This window comes from Erythrolamprus reginae, chromosome 3 (genome assembly GCF_031021105.1).
Source record: "Erythrolamprus reginae isolate rEryReg1 chromosome 3, rEryReg1.hap1, whole genome shotgun sequence".
NCBI classification, from domain to species: Eukaryota; Metazoa; Chordata; class Lepidosauria; order Squamata; family Dipsadidae; genus Erythrolamprus; species Erythrolamprus reginae.
Window position 1 is genome coordinate 197,978,521 of NC_091952.1, and position 17,401 is coordinate 197,995,921.

Here is a 17,401-nt window from a genome sequence, read left to right on the forward strand (position 1 = left end):
CTTTATCTCACTGTAATGTTTTTCCATAGTACAGTGTCCCCTTGACTTTCGCAGGGGATGTGTTCCGAGACCGCCCACAAAAGTCGAATTTCCGCAAAGTAGAGATGCGGAAGTAAATACACTATTTTTGGCTATGAATAGTATCACAAGCCTTCCCTTAACAGTTTAAACCCTTAAATTATAATTTTCCATTCCCTTAGCAACCATTTAGATTATTACTCACCATGTTTATTTATTAAAGTTTATTAAAAAAATATTTATTAAAGGCGGATGAAAGTTTGGCGATATGACATGATGTCATCGGGCGGGAAAAACGTGGTATAGGGGGGGAAACCGCAAAGTATTTTTTAATTAATATTTTTGAAAAACCGTGGTATAGACTTTTTGCGAAGTTTGAACCTGCGAAAATCGAGGGAACACTGCACTCCCAATGCTTTGAAACATCAACACCATTTCTCTTAAAATCTCACTCCTTTCCCCTTGATGGAGCATCCTGTCTTAATTTAATAAGTCCCCCTTTTACTCAAGTCCTAAAGCAATATATTTCAGTCCAACATTACTCCTCAGATAGTTCACTAATTGTAGTTCTTTACATCTCACAATTAGTTTTCGGAGAGGGACGGCATACAAATCCAAATAATAAATAAATAAATAAATAAATTAATCAATTCCATTTAAGTAGTTCAGGAAGCTTCTACAGGTCAAAAGTCACTTTGCTTTACTTAACAGCATTCTTTATTCTCATAATAGTGTCTCCAGTAATCATAAAATAACTAGTTATGGGGCAGTAAGGTTAGTTATGGGACATAATCCTTCAGATGAATGTTATTTATTTTCTCATCAAAAAGTTTTTCTAAGCTTGTAGGGGTCTGATATATTCCATTCACTAGTAGATGGCACCCTGAGCTTAGTTTTCAGCATTGTTTCAGGTCTTATAGATTAAATCAATCCAAATTTAATAGTTTATGGAGGCAAAGTCCACTATTCGAGTAAATTCAAGTAGATAGTCCAGCATTTTTAATGCCTTTCCAAAACAATGCCTGTCCAATTTAAAGTCCAATTTTGTATATTTTAAAAGGGTATTAGCTTCTCTCCCCTTAGTTCCTTTCTTCAGGTCTAGGATTTTTCTCTCTATGATAGTTCAGCACTTTAAAAAATAGTTCTTGGAGTCTCTTTTCCTGGATTTTCCTCTTTCTTTTTTTTCTTTAAATTTAGGGTCTACATAAAAAGGAATCTTCTCATCCAGCTCCAGCCACTGCCCCTTTGCGCCACTCCTGCATGTTTCTTAGTTGCCTCGACTATCCCAGCTTCATCAAATCAGGATGGCTGCCTCTTCTCTTCCATCAAGGAAGAGGGAAGAAGCCCTAGTCCAGCAGGATAGTTGCTGCTCTCTCTGAACTAGAGGATACCCCACTTTTTTTCACTACCCCTACAGGGTGGCTTTAGCTCCTTTTGGAGCCCTCCAACAGGGAGAGGTTGGTGTGGGGGCATGGAGACCCGCTCCTCAAGTCTGATACTGCTGCGATGTCAGCCGGAAGTCTAAGTAGATCTGATAAGTGATTAAAGATTTAGAAAAAAATTGCAACTTCTTGAAATAAATCACTGAATTAAGTATTTATTCTATTTCATTATATTTGAAGGTTGAGGATTTAATATACTTGATACATATTTTTGCCTATAGCTCAAAAGTCAATAATAATGCTTATTAATTTATCTGTAATATAGCGGAATAAATCTAATCTACACAAATATCTGCTACCATATTTGCATTGGTTGAATCTGACTTAATAAGTTGTCCCAAAGGTGCTTTTTCAAGAGACAGATGGACTTTCTGGTTTTTACTTTTTACTTTCTGGTTTTACTATATATATATATGAAATATTACATGTGAGAAATAAGCATCTTGAGCTTTATCCCTGAAGAGTACCACAAACAATGATGGAATGGAACAAGTTTTGTAAAATCTAATTGGCAGTTATTTTGTATCAATGAATTATGATGGCTGTTTGGCACCAAAGTTGGTAAGAATAAAAAAAATATTCCTGATAATGAAATAAATTTTATTTGCTCTTGATCTGTCAAAGTAAGTAGCAAATATGTACAATATAAATTTTTAATTTAAAAAATCTATTATATGTACAGGGTTCATTATGGAACACCTTATGATAGAACTCAGGTGATTTGAAACATTCCAATCAACCAACTTTTCCTCTCTCCCAGGCATCTTCAACAATATGGAATTCTTGTTTGAACAGTTGTTGCACTCAAAGTTTACAAACCTGAGTCTAATAGCTCTGAATGCAACAGATATGTTGACTGACATGGAATAAAAAAAGCAAGTGGCCATGATTTCTCATATTTTTTTATGGTTTTATGAAATGCTTTGAATTTTATTCAGACAAAAAATGGAAAGCCTATTTGAAGATTATCCAGCTAATAAAACATTTATAACAGGGATTATGCTATTGTGTCAATTTTGTTCTGAGAACAAAATAGAACATATTTTCTTTTTTGTGCACATCTCTAGAGATTGCTATCTTTGTTTCAGCGAAATATCTTCTATTAAACATAGCATATACCCATAGGATGAAAACTAGTAACGTGGGAGTCAGTGCACGCAGCAGAACTTTCTCATGCAATTCTCTACCTCCTATATTTCTTAGCAATCAATCCTCCAGTGTTTTCTGGAGCATTCTCAATCCTTGGCAAGACAATTTTGAGGGCTTGCAAAGGATTATACGGGTATGGAAGAATAATTTTCTCCTCCTGAACTGTAACTAGATTAATCAGTGACAGGATTGGATTTCAGATCCCTTCAATATCAGGAGGATAAAGCAATTAACTGTTGCTCTCAATTCTCTTTCTGTAACAGGGACTTTTTGTTAGAATTAATACCAGGCACAGATAAAAACTTTTTCAGAAACTCAACTCTGCATTTAGGAACTGCATAACAGCAGAAACTTCAACAATGTAATAATTCTAGAGAAGCTGTTTTACCATAGACAAGAAATAAGCATATCCATCAGAACTACAGAAGACATATTTATTGTCTACCCCATGCTTTAAATCTTAACCTCTTTTCTTCTGAGCACATGAGCTTTGGGCTTTTTTCTGCCATTGAGACTGCTCTATGTTTATGCAATGGTTTTATCTGGCTGCATCTCTAACTTCTAATTTCCTTGTCTTACTGGGCTTGCTGCAAATTATGAGGCCAATGATATGGTTTTTGGCTGTATTAAAACTAAATTGTTGAATGGGGATATGGTTATAATAATAATAATAATTTATTAGATTTGTATGCCCCCCCCCCTCTGAAGACTTGGGGCGGCTCACAACAACGATAAAAACAATATTATAATGGCACAAATCTAATATTAAAAAATTAAAAACCCTATCATAATTAAAAACCAAACAGCACATACATACCAAACATAAATTATGATAAGCCTGGGGGAAAGATGTCTCAAATCCCCCATGCCTGGCGGTATAGGTGGGTCTTAAGTAGTTTAAGGAAGACAAGGAGGGTGGGAGCAGTTCTAATCTCCGGGGGGAGTTGATTCCAGAGGGCCGGGACCACCACAGAGAAGGCTCTTCCCCTGGGGCCCGCCAGACGACATTGTTTAGTCGACGGGACCCGGAGAAGGCCAACTCTGTGGGACCTTATCGGCCGCTGGGATTCGTGCGGTAGCAGGCGGTTCCGGAGGTACTCTGGTCCAATGCCATGTAGGGCTTTAAAGGTCATGATCAACACTTTGAATTGTGACCGGAAACTGATAGGCAGCCATTGCAGGCCACGGAGTGTACATCATTTGCTGCTTTCCATGAGCTTTCAATAAATGAAATATTTGTTGGGAATCTAACATACACTGCACCTTATTTTCCCCCTATTCTCCTGATCTAGATAATGTGCAAATGTGTGTGTTGATCAAGGCAGAGAATACTTAAGGATTTGGTAAATCAGTGGAAAACTGGATGGATTTACAATGTGTAGCTGAAAGCTGTAGGTAAAAGGCAGCATAATTGCTTTGTGTAAATATGGGAAATAGTTCAGTAACTATGGAACCTAGTTTTTTACAGGAAGGAAGAAACCTGGTAGAAAGCCAGCATATGGCAGTAATGAGAGGAATTTCTTGACAATGACAGAATAACACTTATATGAGGCCCTGATATGGTACAACTGATCTTGAGGAGACATTTTATATATTCTCTGATTCAAATCATGGGGTCTGCTGGGAGTGTAATAGGCAAATTTTGCTCTCGAGTTTCAGATCAAGAATAGCTATACCTTTATACTTTCCCAGAAACAAAGCTCTGCATATGTAGTGGCATGCAGGGTTGGCTTTGAAGAAAACATGCAGCAACTATTAAAAAAATATAGATTTAGCCCTAGAAAGCAGTGTGAGAAAGAAACTTAAATTGCGCTGCCTTGATTTTCTTTGGCATAAGACTTTTCCTTCCCTCCCTCTTATGCCAAACATCTGTTACTGTAGCCTATAGCAATAAAGTAGAATTCCAGCATTTCTTATGGTGTCCGTTTCCTGATTTGGTCTATCTCAGAGGGTTGACCTCATTTAGGAACTAGATAACAATGCCAAGGACTCAGTATTCCTACATAAACTGTTTTATTGTAGAAAAAAAAGTATGTATTTGCAGAAGACATAAATCAAGACCTCAACAGACAGTATTTCTCCAACCTGCATTTAAAATCTTAAGCTTTCTCCCTTTTTCTCCCTCCCTCCCCTCAAAACCTCATTCATTCATTCATATGCTGCCCAACTCACGAAGGACTCTGGGCGACTTACAACAGGATATAAAATATATTTTAAAACATCATAAAAGTTTTAAAAAAAACAGTTAAACTCGCATATCTTCATATCATTCAAGGCAAGACCTCATAAAATTGCGAGATCAACGGCCCCAAGCCTGCCGGAAAAGCCAGGTCTTTAATGCTTTCTGGAAGGTCAATAGAGTGGGGGCATCCGGATCTCAGGGGATAGTTGGTTTCAGAGAGCCAGGGCAGCCACAGAGAAGGATCTTACCCGCGGACCCATTTAGCTGAGGGCATGGAGACCAGCTCTCTGGGATCTTACCGCTTGCTGGGAACTATGAGATAGAAGGCAGTCTCAGAGATAACCTGGTCCTGAGCCACGTAGGGCTTTAAATAACCAACACTTGAGGTCTCCAGGCTCAATTCAAGAATTGAGCCTGGAGACCAATAGGGAGCCAGTGAAGCTCGAGTAGGATTGGTGTAATGTGAGTGTACCTAGGTGCACCCACAACCACTGTATTCTGGACCAATTATAGTCTCTGAACACTCTTCAGGGGTAGCCCCATGTAGAGTCCGTTGCAATAATCCAACCATGAGTGGCATGAGTGACTGTGTGGAGAGCCTCCTGATCAAAGTAGAGTCACAATTGGTGCACCGGACAAACCCATGCAAAGGTCCCCTTAGGCACAGCCGTTAGATGCTGGTCCAATCTTAGCTGTGGGTCTAGGAGGACACCCAAATTGTGAACCCGTTCTGAGGGGGACAATTTCTTCCTCCACTCCCCAAGAGCCAAGGATGGCGGGTCAATATAGTCTTTAGTGGGGTGTACCCACAGCTACTCTTGTTCGAGTTGAGTCTGAGCCTGTTGACACCCACCCAGACACCCACAGCTTCCAGACAACAAGCACATCACATCCATTGCTTCATTGAACTGATGTGGGGTGGATATACTGATGGGTATCATCAGCATATTGCTGATACTTTACCCCAAAATGTTGTATGACCTTACCCAGTGGTTTCATGTAGATATTAAATAGGAAGGGAGAGAGGACCGAGCCCTGAGGCATCCCACAAACAATGGGTCTAGTGGTCAACCTCTGTCCGCCTGCCAACATCAACTGTGAATAGGAGAAAACCACCGCAGCATGGTGCCTCCCAACTCTAGTTCCCTTAGTCATCCCAGAAGGATACCATGGTCAATGGTATTGAAAGCCGCTGAGAAGTCATGTTTCACCAAGATAGAGGAATGACCCCCATCTTGGGCTCGCTAGAGATAATCCATCAGCATGATCAAAGCATTTTCTGTGCTATAGCCAGGTCTGAAGGACAAGGGTCCATCCAATGACCGTAGGAGCTGAAGTGCCACCACTTTCTCTACAACCTTTCCCAGGGAAGGTTGGAGACTGGATGGAAATTCTTTAATTCTGCTGGATCCAGGGAAGGCTTCTTGAGGAGTGGTCTCACCACCGCCTCCTTTAAAGGTTGCGGTAAGGACCCTTCATTCAAGAATATGTTAATTAAAGCCTGAAACCAGCCTCGTGTCACCTGCCTGCTGGCTGAAACCAGCCAGGAGGGGCATGGGTCCAACAAACAAGTGGAGGAACTGATTGCTCCCATAGCCTTGTCTACTTTCTCAGGAGTCACAGGCTCAAATTCTCAAATCCCCTATAATAGGGATGCCTTTCTCATCTTGGTTGGAATTGTCCAATTGGAGTCCAGGTCCATCCGAATCTTAGTGATTTTTATCCGATTGAAAGTGAGCAAACTCCTCAGCTCTATACCGCAGGGGCTCCTCCATTCCCTCTACATTAAAGAAGGAATGAGTCACCCTAAATAGGGGGCTGGACTGAATCAGCGGATGCAATAATTGTGGGAAAATGTGAACATTTTGCTACCCATATCACCGTTAAATAACTCATAATAAAGGCTCAGTCAGACTTGGAGTTACTGATCATCCAGCATCGCTCTAGACGTCTCTAATGGCGCTTCATCTCCTGGAGCTCCATGGTAAACCAGAGAGCTTTCCTGGAGCCATCGCTGTGGAGAGGTCACAAAGGCACAATCTGGCCCAGTGCCCTGATACCACCCTATTCCAGGCAGCCACCAAGGACTCAGCTGGATTGTGGACAAGGGAGTCCAGTATCACTCCAGGCTCCTTCTGGAACCCTTCAGGGTCCATTATGTGTTTAGGACAGAACCACTTAATCGGATCTGCCTCCCTGTGTTGGGGGAGCAGCATCCTAAAGTCTATGTCCCTTAATTCCAGATCATTTCTCCACTGCCCTGAGAGAAACACCAGGTCAAGTGTGTATCGCTTCCATGAGTTGGACCCTGAACTACTTGGGTCAGGTCTATGGTCATCATGAAAGCCATGAAGTCCTGAGCCGCATCTGAGGGATCACCAATTGAAGGCAAATTGAAGTCCCCTAGCACCATAAGCCTGGCAACCTAGCAGAGCAGGCAGGGCTGTTGTAACACAGCTGGGGGGCAGGTTTGTTAACAACAAACCCAACAAAGCTCCTGAGTCCAGTCTCAAGAAGAGAGATTCACATCCAACTATCTCCAGGGCAGGGATCCTATGAGGACAAAAACTTTTCCAGACAACGACTGCCCCTCCACCACCCCTTCCCTGGAGACATGGCTGATGTAAAACCTGAAACTCATCTGGACAGATCTCTGAGAAGGGAACACCACCCTCTTGGCCTAGCCAGGTCTCAGTTATGCATGACAGGTCAGCCGCCTCTTCCAGAATTAAATCCTGAACAAGGGGGGGCTTTAAAGACAGATCTGGCATTAAGCAACAGCAACTTGAGGCCAAGGCCCTGACATCCCAAGTCACCAGGTATATGAGAGAGGCTGGAACAAGTAATCACTTTGAAACAGCGAGTCCTAGTTCCCTGAAAGTATTGTTGACTCTCAATGGACCTTTTCCTATTCTTTTCCCAGGCTTGATACTGGAATGTATCAACTCCACATTTATACTAATCTGTTCGGTGCCTAACCAGTTTTAATCCTGAGTTTATGGTTTCCCCCTTATGGTTTCCCCACCACAGGAAATGAGTACATTTTAGTAGTGGGTTCTAAAAAGTGTTGCTACCGGTTCTGTGCATGCACTGAAGCATCCCAAGCAGCCTTCCACCGCTGACACTACTGGCTCTCAGAACAAGGAGCAATCCATTGCTGTTACATTTCCTTGTCTTTCTTGTAAAGCAGTGGTTCTCAACCTTTCTAATGCCATGAACGCTTAATAGTTCTTCAGGTTGCGATGACCCCCAACAATAAGTCTAGCACCAATTCTTCCAACAGAGCTTTAAGCTGATTGGTAGGAAGGTCAGAGGGACACCCCCACTGTAAATGCCAGATTGGTCGGATTGAAAAAAATATGTTCCAAGGGACCTGAATAGATGCTTTAGTCGCTAACACCATGAGAAATTTGTCTTTTCCCATGGTTTTAGGCAACCCCTGTGAAATGGTCATTTGACCCCCAAAGGGGTCCCGACCCCCAGATTGAGAAACATTGTAAAGTACAGTAAACACAATTTGAGGTCATTTTGGTCTCCTTTGAGTACAAACTTTAATTGGAGATAAGAATGATAAAGAAACATTTCAAACAAAGTCTGATTACTTTGTTTTTGGGAAATATGAAGTGGGAAATATGAAGCAATTCTGACAAATCATATCTCAGATCACATCTGTCTAAATGACTAAAGCTCATGAACAAGATTTCCAAAGTTAGTTTTCTTTATCTGTTGCTTTCCTTTAGCTACATACTGATTTGTATCTATTTACCTCATTTCTCATAGTTGTGTGCTTGGAACGGGGTTCAATATTTCATTAAATCACTTTGAAAACTAACAGTTCAATTCATTATTAAGCTATGCCCTTCTCCATAGCTTTTTAAAATTGCACCCATTATTTCTCCAAAAAATACAATGGATAAACAAATATATTATTTACACTGAAATCATTCTTGATTTTCTACTCTGTAATTTATAGGTAAATTACTTGGGTAAGCCAGAACAAGACAACTCCATGTAAGTTTGACTCTCAATTCACTACATAAATTAGTTCATACAGAAGAATTATTTTTGTGTTCCTAAATATGAACACTCTAAGTGTTAGTTTATAACATGAAGACTTAAACACATGCAAATATTATGATAAAAACATGCCATTAAATAATGAATAATGTTACAGCTAAAAATCTATGAACTATTTTTTCTCATTTAGGATTGATTGAAAAGTTGTAAAAAAATATTTTAATGTTCTTACAAGAACATTACTTAACATTTCTTACATAAAATTCAGATTTTCATAAATACATCTAATATCTAAGAACCAAAATTTATTTATTTAGTTATTCATTCATTCATTCAATTTCTATTTCTCTGTTCAATCAAATGCACAGAATATTTTACAGCTGTAAAATATATTCTGAAGCTCAAGATAGCATTTCTTTCTTTTTTAAATAATTGCAACAACAATCTATTGAGATATAGCACATATGGTCAAGGTAGACTTGAATCTGAGCTTTCTGGTCCTTTCCCACTTATCCACTATTTCATCATATCATATAAACAATCCTTGTGAATTTAAATCTCAAGGGGACATTTGCAAACAAAATGTGTAAACCTTTTTGAAAAATTCAGAGATGAAGTCTTTCCTGTTTTGTGTTATCTTAATTTATCAAAATGATAATAACTTTTGTAAGCTTTGCCCACCTTGGTTTTTTAAAAACATAATGAACTTCAGCAAGATAATTCTTATTTCAAATGACAATGATTATGGAATTTGAAAACTAAACTATAAAAAGAAGTTATATTGGACAAGGCTGCCTGATGTTATATGTTCCAACAGCATTCCAGCAATACTGTAGTTGTTATGAACAAGATTAAAAATCTAGTGGATGATTCCACATTTTTCAGTAAGGACAAAAAAGTAGAGATTTTCCATCCCATCTCCCATTTAGGTTCTCATTCTAAATAGGATTGGAATTATTGGTTCAAATGTTTTGATTAAAAGTATTGAGTCTTATTCTTAAGAATATCTTTTAGTAATTGTATTTTCTCTAATAGTGTTAAATGGAAAAAAAATACAATACTTAACACACAGTACGTGGCAAAGGTACGTAAAGGGAAATGGAATTCATTGCAATGACAGGTAAATGTTTTGTTCCAAGCAAAGTTGAAAAGTGTTTGAGTTTCACAAGAGAATGGGAATTATTAGAATATACTATTCATGCACAGAAGGACAACATGGCAGAAAGCATGACTCTGATGATGCACAAGTAAGTTACTTACAGGTAATAAGTGTAGGAGTGATAGCTTCTTCTGCCATGATGGTGGAAGGATTTTAGGCAGTGTAGGAAAAGATGAAATGGAAGGAAAGAAAAGCCAAATATTAATGTATGAAAAAATCGAGATGAAGCTAGAACTGGAGAAACAAATGAAAAGATAGCAAGAATGCATCTCATACCATGCACCACATCTGGAAAAGACAGATGATATATTCACTCTTCACAACAGCTTTAGCAGTAAATTAATAACAGAGATTTTTTTTTAGTAGCCATCAATAACAATTATGTCTTTCACGTGCATATAAAACATAAATACAGAGACACACAAACAATTCATATTATAATATTTCCAGGAGAAATAACAGTAGACATTTTAAAAACATAATTATTAAGACATTTGGAAAAAGAGAAAAGATGTTTTTATTTTGCCAGCTCTTTCTAAATCTGCATTAAAAAAAAGATTATCTGTGATATCAACATCTTAGCATGGCATCCATGGTCTTATTTTGAAGTTCAGAAAACCATATTTTCCTTTTAACTAAAGTCATTTCTTCTTTTGATATGCAACAACTAGCTTTTTCAGAAAAAGGTTGAATCAGAGAATAAATTTAAAAATTCTTAAATTGAAAATGATATCAAAACCGAAATTGATTTTGGAAAGGGATTGGCATAACCCATAAATTTGCCATTTACGGAATGTTATCAAGGATTAATTCTCTATCATTTAATTTTCAAGACTAATTAATGTTTTTATTGCATGATTTCTTGCTTTCTGATACATCACATATACCAAATGTATGTATGTTTGCTTGTTTCTGTATCCCATAAAAAAAACCTTGATCTACCCCCACCCTTACTAAATGTTTGTTGCTTTGTTTAAAGTACTTGTCATTTCTGCAGTTCCTTGCCAAAGCTCCAATAACATATTTTTTCAAGCATATGTAAATAACATATTTTTTCAGTGTGGCTGAAGAAACAAGCAGTGATAACAGCTTTATCAACACTGTGGTGAATGTGAAATGGCTACAAACGGTCAGCTATTTTCATTACCCATAATTCCTTATATGATACAGAAAATATAAAATGTTTGAGTAGCTTTCAGGCATTAGCTAATACTAAAAGGCAGAAAGATGTGGTCGGGCAATCAAGGCCAATGGCAAGTATCAGCCCTGGTAGGTATGATGGAGCTATAGCACTTATTCAACCTGTGAGGGCTTTTTTAAAAAGACAACACAGTTCTATCTTGACCAAAATAGCTGATAAGTATAGAAATAAAAAACAAGGCTAGGCACTATTGATTTTTCAAAGAACAGCAGAAATGTTTCATATAGAAATATTTCTAAAAACTAAGGAAGATACAATTAATCATTTTAACTAGCTGCAAGGACAGGTAACAGAAGTATACAAGAGTCAGTAAAATAATATACCTTGCTTATAATAAACAAGCATAGTGCTTTACTGACTTGTAAAATAAAACAAAACAATCCACAATTCACCATAAATAAGCCTGACAAAGGATTATAGATAATATTCTAAGAGTCCCATTGAAAATAAGGATTTTATCACTCATTTACTTTGCATATAAATGCTTCCTGATTTTACATTCTTATTTTTCAGTATTGTTTATGCCTAAGTTGTTACTTCCTTAATATTTAACCCTACGTAGTTGCTAAATGCACAAATGTTAACATTCTATTTAAAGGGGAGGATGTAATATGCTTTTCAAAGTTGTTATTATGGATTTATTATATTTTTGAACTGCATACAAAACAACTCCTTTGTCCATGCTCCTACGTATGATAGAAATATTGCAAATATACATTTTTGAAGATAATTACATTTTTCTTTTCTTTTTAGACTTCCAAGATACAGCATTCTCAAACATTGATTATAGAAACAGGAATGTGCAACTATTGTTGCTATCATACCATACAAATTAATTATTGGGAAATTGTTAAGTGTTTGGATAAAGAATTACTACAAAATTATATTGAGATTTATTATTCGGAATTGAAATCAGTATTGGGTTGCTACCGGGGATAAGGATGCTGCATCAGTAGCAAAAATTGAGCTGCATGCACAGCTTTGTGGTGTGCCCACATGCATCCGAGTGAGATTTTGTTTCTGTTTATGCACAGGAAGCAAAATTTCACTTGGATGCGCATGCAGGAGACGCGAAACTCTGCGTGCAGCACACCCTGTTAGTGGCGGGAGCGGCAACTCCCGCCTGATTGAAATGATTTAGAAATCAACTGCTTTAAATTTCAGGAAATATTTTACACTACTACTTGATATCAGAAAACTGAACATTGACATAACTCTTCTGCCCTTATTTTAAGGAATGATGAATTTTTTACGGAAATGAATACTTGACAGAGGTCAAACTACAGACTAAAATGTATAGAAGAAAACAACGTTCTTCTTATTGCTACCTAACTACAGGTAGTCCTGAACGTCAAACAGTTTGTTTAGTGACAATTCAAAGTAACAATGGCACTGAAAAAAGTGATTATTACCATTTTTCACACTTACGACGGTTGCAGCATCTCCATTGTCATGTGATAAAAATTCATACAGTTGGCAACTAACTCATATTTATGACGGTTGCAGTCAAATGATCACATTTTGCAACCTTCTGTCAAGCAAGGTAAATGGGGAAGTCAGATTCACTTAACAACCACATTACTAACTTAGCAACTGCAGTGCTTCACTTAACAAATGTGGCAAGAAAGGTCATGAAATGGGAAACACTCACTTAACAACTGTCTCATTTAGCCAGAGAAATTTTGGGCTCAATTGTGGTCATAAATTGAGGACTACCGCTACTTAATTTTAGCAAGGCTTACATTTGCAAGATAATCCTAGGCCTCTCTTAAATATATGAACTTTGAAATATTCAGAAACTGGTAGGGAGAAAACAGTCCCATTGTTAAATTAAAAATCATTGCAGGCTGCAAAGGAATATCTGGCATACCAAAATCAGCTACCGTATGTGGTGGCTAAGGAGCAGCAGAAGCAGCACTGGAGATGATAGTGGTGGTAAGGCTTGGTGATGTTGAAAGTGCTAGGCAGTGGGCCTTTTGAGAAAAGAGCAACAAATGTATTTATTTTTTGAAAAAATTTTGTGGGCAACACGAGTCTACTTGGTGAGCCAAATGTTGTGCAGGCCTGCTCTATTGACTCCGTAGTAGTAGAATAAAAACAATCTTTTCATCTTTCTCTATTTTTCCTACTTTGTCTTCGGTTACTGTTATTGGTAAATATAGTGTTTGCTCGATTTTCCCGGGGATGCGTTCCGAGACCGCCCGCGAAGTTGAATTTCCACGAAGTAGAGATGCGGAAGTAAATACACTATTTTTGGCTATAAAAAGTATCACAAGCCATCCCCTAACACTTTAAACCCCTAAATTGCAATTTCCCATTCCCTTAGCAACCATTTAGATTATTACTCACCATGTTTTATTTATTAAAGTTTATTTAAAAAAATATTTATTAAAGGCAGATGAAAGTTTGGCGATGACATATGACGTCATTGGGTGGGAAAAACTGTGGTATAAGGAAAAAAACATGAAGTATTTTTTAATTAATATTTTTGAAAAACCGTGGTATAGATTTTTCGCGAAGTTCGAACCCGTGAAAATCGAGGGAACACTGTATTCTTTTATTGCTTTCTGATCTGAAAACAGAGTCTTAAGTATCATTTGTATAAACCCTCTTTCTGCCCCTTACTCATTTGCAATAATGATCCAATTTGGGGTTTAGATAGAGGCAGCTGGTGAAATGGCATTATGTCATATTAACAAGCTTTTGATACAAATTAGAATTGTTCTTCCTATCAAAAGAGTGACGAAATAAGGGGTTGTATTTGCATAATCCACATGAATCTACTAAAGCTGAAATACTGAAAGTATTTGCTGACTTAAAATTTCACTTCGGCTATATCTTGCTATGCATCATGGGGATACTTTAATTTTAAAGAAGTCAAATTCCACTGTTCATTTCACTGTGAGATGCACTGTTTAAAGCAGGTGGCATCTAATCTTGTGGAGTACAAAGTTTTTCTAAAGAAATTATATATTTCTAAGATGTTGTAAGCTAGATGGAAATTATTTTATTTTATTTTTTTATTAAATTTATAGGCCGCCCAACTCCTTGCGGACTCTGGGAGGCGTACAAAAAATAGAAAACAATATAAAAACAATTAAAACCCCTGAAATAAAAGCATTCATATCTTCTTGGCGAGAGCTAGATGGTATAGTTCAACGGTCCCAGGCGTGCCGGCAGAGCCAAGTTTTCAAATAAATAATTTGTTTATGAACAATGAAGAAAAACAACATTTCAATGTTTTACAGTGCTAACTAATTATAACATTAACATATCCTCTCCAAATTGTTTATCCCAGTGCTACTACAGAGGTTTCCAACCTTTCTGAATCAGTGGGACCAGCCATGGCAGCAGTGGTGGTGGGCAGGTGATAATTTCTCATGTGCACCTACTCTTTGCACAAATGGAGCTTTGTGCACTTATTTATTTTATTTATTTATTATTTGGATTTGTATGCCGCCCCTCTCCGAAGACTCGGGGCGGCTCACAACAAGTGAAAAACAATCCAATACAATCCAATTAATTAAAATATTATAAGTTTAAGAAAATCCCCAATACTAACATACACACTTGCCTGCTATTTAAATAGGCAGATTCCCAACAGGCCGCGAACTGGTATCAGTCTGTGGACTGAAGGTTGTGGCCTGTGGTCTAATTAATGTCTCATCTTATAAAAAGATAATAGTTCATATTTACAGATTACAAATGTGATTATATTCTTTACTTACAGAATGGTATGGCCTGGTTTCAACAAAGTATTAATCACATGTTGTGGAGACTCATCTCTGATTCTAACTTTATTAGTACTTCACACATGAAGAAAATAAATAAATAAACATCAAATTAACAACAATTAAAACATAACAAAATGTGGATGTTATGGTGAATTGGCAAAACCTAACTATTCATATAACTTAATGGGAGGAGAACTCACTGACTGATGAAGAAAGAAAACTTGAAATGATCATAGACAATTCAATGGAAGTTTCAACACAGTGTGCATCTGTTGTAAAAAAAGGCCAACATGATGATAAGGATAACAAGGAAGATTATTAAAAATAGAGATACCAATATTTATCAACATATAAATCAATATTTATGAATACATAAATCAAAATACTGTATGATCAGGAAACTGGAACAGCTTCCTATATGGAAAAGTTGTACCCTTTGAGGTTTTTTGTCTAGAAAGGCAGCAAATAAAAGAGACTGATGTATGCAAAATTATGTATGGTAGAATAAAATCAACAAGCTGAAGCTATTTTCCATTTCCCAAACTACTAGAACCAAAGGCCACCCAATGAAACTGAATCCTCAAACAACCAGCAGAGATTAATTTTTTTATAGCACCAAAAAACATGTAGCTTCTACATTAATCAATGGAAAAAATAAAATAAGACTTTACAATTAAGGGAAGATGTGTTCATTTTTCTATTTTATCTCATATCAGCAAAGTTCACTCATTTCAGTGGTTATGAACCTTTCTAATGCCGCGACCCCTTAATATAATTCCTCAGGTTGCGGTGACCCCAACCATAAGTCTAGCGCCAATTCTCCCAACAGAGCTTTAAGATGATTGGCAGGAAGGTCAGAGGGACACCCTCACTGTAAATGCCTGATTGGTTGGATTGTAAAAATAGGTTTCAATGTGCCAGAATAGAAGCTTTAGTTCCTAACACCATGGGAAATTTGTCTTTTCCCATGGTCTTAGGCGCCCCCTGCGAAACTGTTGTTCGACCCTCAAAGGGGTCCTGACCACTAGAAGAACCACTAGCAAGAACCACTTATTTGTTAAATTCTACGCCATCCATCTCATTAATACAGCAACTCTGGGTGCTTCCCCATTTAACAAAAAGGTAAAAAGTGCTAAAAACAATTAAAAATAAGAATAAAAAGATTAACAATCAATGGACAGCTTGAGGATGAAAAACTTCTCTACTCCATCGGCCATCCCCAATGTAGCAGACTTCCTTCTTTGACCAATGGGCATGAATTTGAGAGGTTAGTCCCGTCAGGTTAAAGGAGGTACTCAGATACCTTGAACCCATGCCATAAGGGTATATTGATACTACTTTATCTCATAGTGCTGGAGGATTTCACCCAGTGGTTTTATGTTAATATACTTCAAAGTTCTAATTCTGTTATCAGTTCTGTTGTTCAGTGTGGGACAGCTCTGCCACTATCAACAATCTAGTAATAGGATCCCGTTATACCTTAAAGTTTATGATTTTTATTGTTTTGATTAAGTGTCAGGTACTGATATCCCAGTTACTATGATAAATAAGCACACTTTTACTTAACTAATGGTGACATTCATCTATGATATAAAAAAGGAAGCTAAACAATCATATTGCTGATTGCTTCACTAGCCCTGTTATTTTATGTTATGGTTCCATCTTGTTTTAAACTATTAAGATAGATCAAATACTGTAGTTTGATGTCCCATAAACATATTCATAACCCATCTGTCATCCAAATACTTTCTAGAATTATTATAGCATTATCATATTTCTAAACAATATATGTAATAGCTGCCCCGAGTCTACAGAGAGGGGCGGCATACAAATCTAATAAATATATGAATAAATAAATGAATGAATAAATAAATAAATAAATAATAATAATATATCAGCCAGAAAACCTACAGAAATAATAATAATAATAATAATAATAATAATAATAACAACAACAACTATTAATACTACTCACATTGTACTTCCAATATATAAAGGTAAAATGACATTAAAAAAAGGATCAGAAATGAAAAATTAAAAAAAATGTAAAAAACTACCTGCATACTATTTCTAATATATAAAGGAATGAAAAGGCAGGGGGATACCTAGTATTGGCTAACAATCAGATCTGAATGAGAACTAATGATATAGCGAATAGATTTCACCTTCCTTTCTTATGTGAACCATACTTGTATACTTCAGTACTGTAATCTTTCAGAAATATATCCTGTGGAAAACTGGTTTATATTTCATAAAATATGTATGTGCTGTCATTTAGAAAAAGAACCTTAACCAACTTCAATAAATTATGATTATGATTATGATTATTATTATTTATTGTTTTAGTTTGGCCAATTAGCTCAACACAGCTCTGTTGATTCAAAATAAACATTATAAAAAAAAATCTTGGTCTAAATATATAATTTTGATTTTTTTCTTCTTAGAGCATTGTCTTTTTTAGTCTAGAATGCCATTTCATAATGGTTATGTTTATTTCTT

At 36.9% G+C, this 17,401-nt stretch overlaps 1 protein-coding gene across 18 annotated transcripts in view; it reads right to left on the reverse strand.

Annotated features, from left to right (window-relative positions):
* PTPRM (protein tyrosine phosphatase receptor type M) overlaps positions 1-17,401 on the reverse strand; it is a 546,727-nt gene that overhangs the window by 163,522 nt on the left and 365,804 nt on the right. For 7 of the 18 annotated variants that reach the window (XM_070747555.1, XM_070747556.1, XM_070747553.1 and 4 more), the window contains one exon: positions 10,069-10,098. The exons of the other annotated variants lie outside the window; for them this stretch is intronic. In XM_070747555.1, the coding sequence (XP_070603656.1) occupies positions 10,069-10,098 (30 nt within the window). The remainder of the gene's footprint in view (positions 1-10,068; positions 10,099-17,401) is intronic. 18 annotated transcript variants of the gene reach the window in all.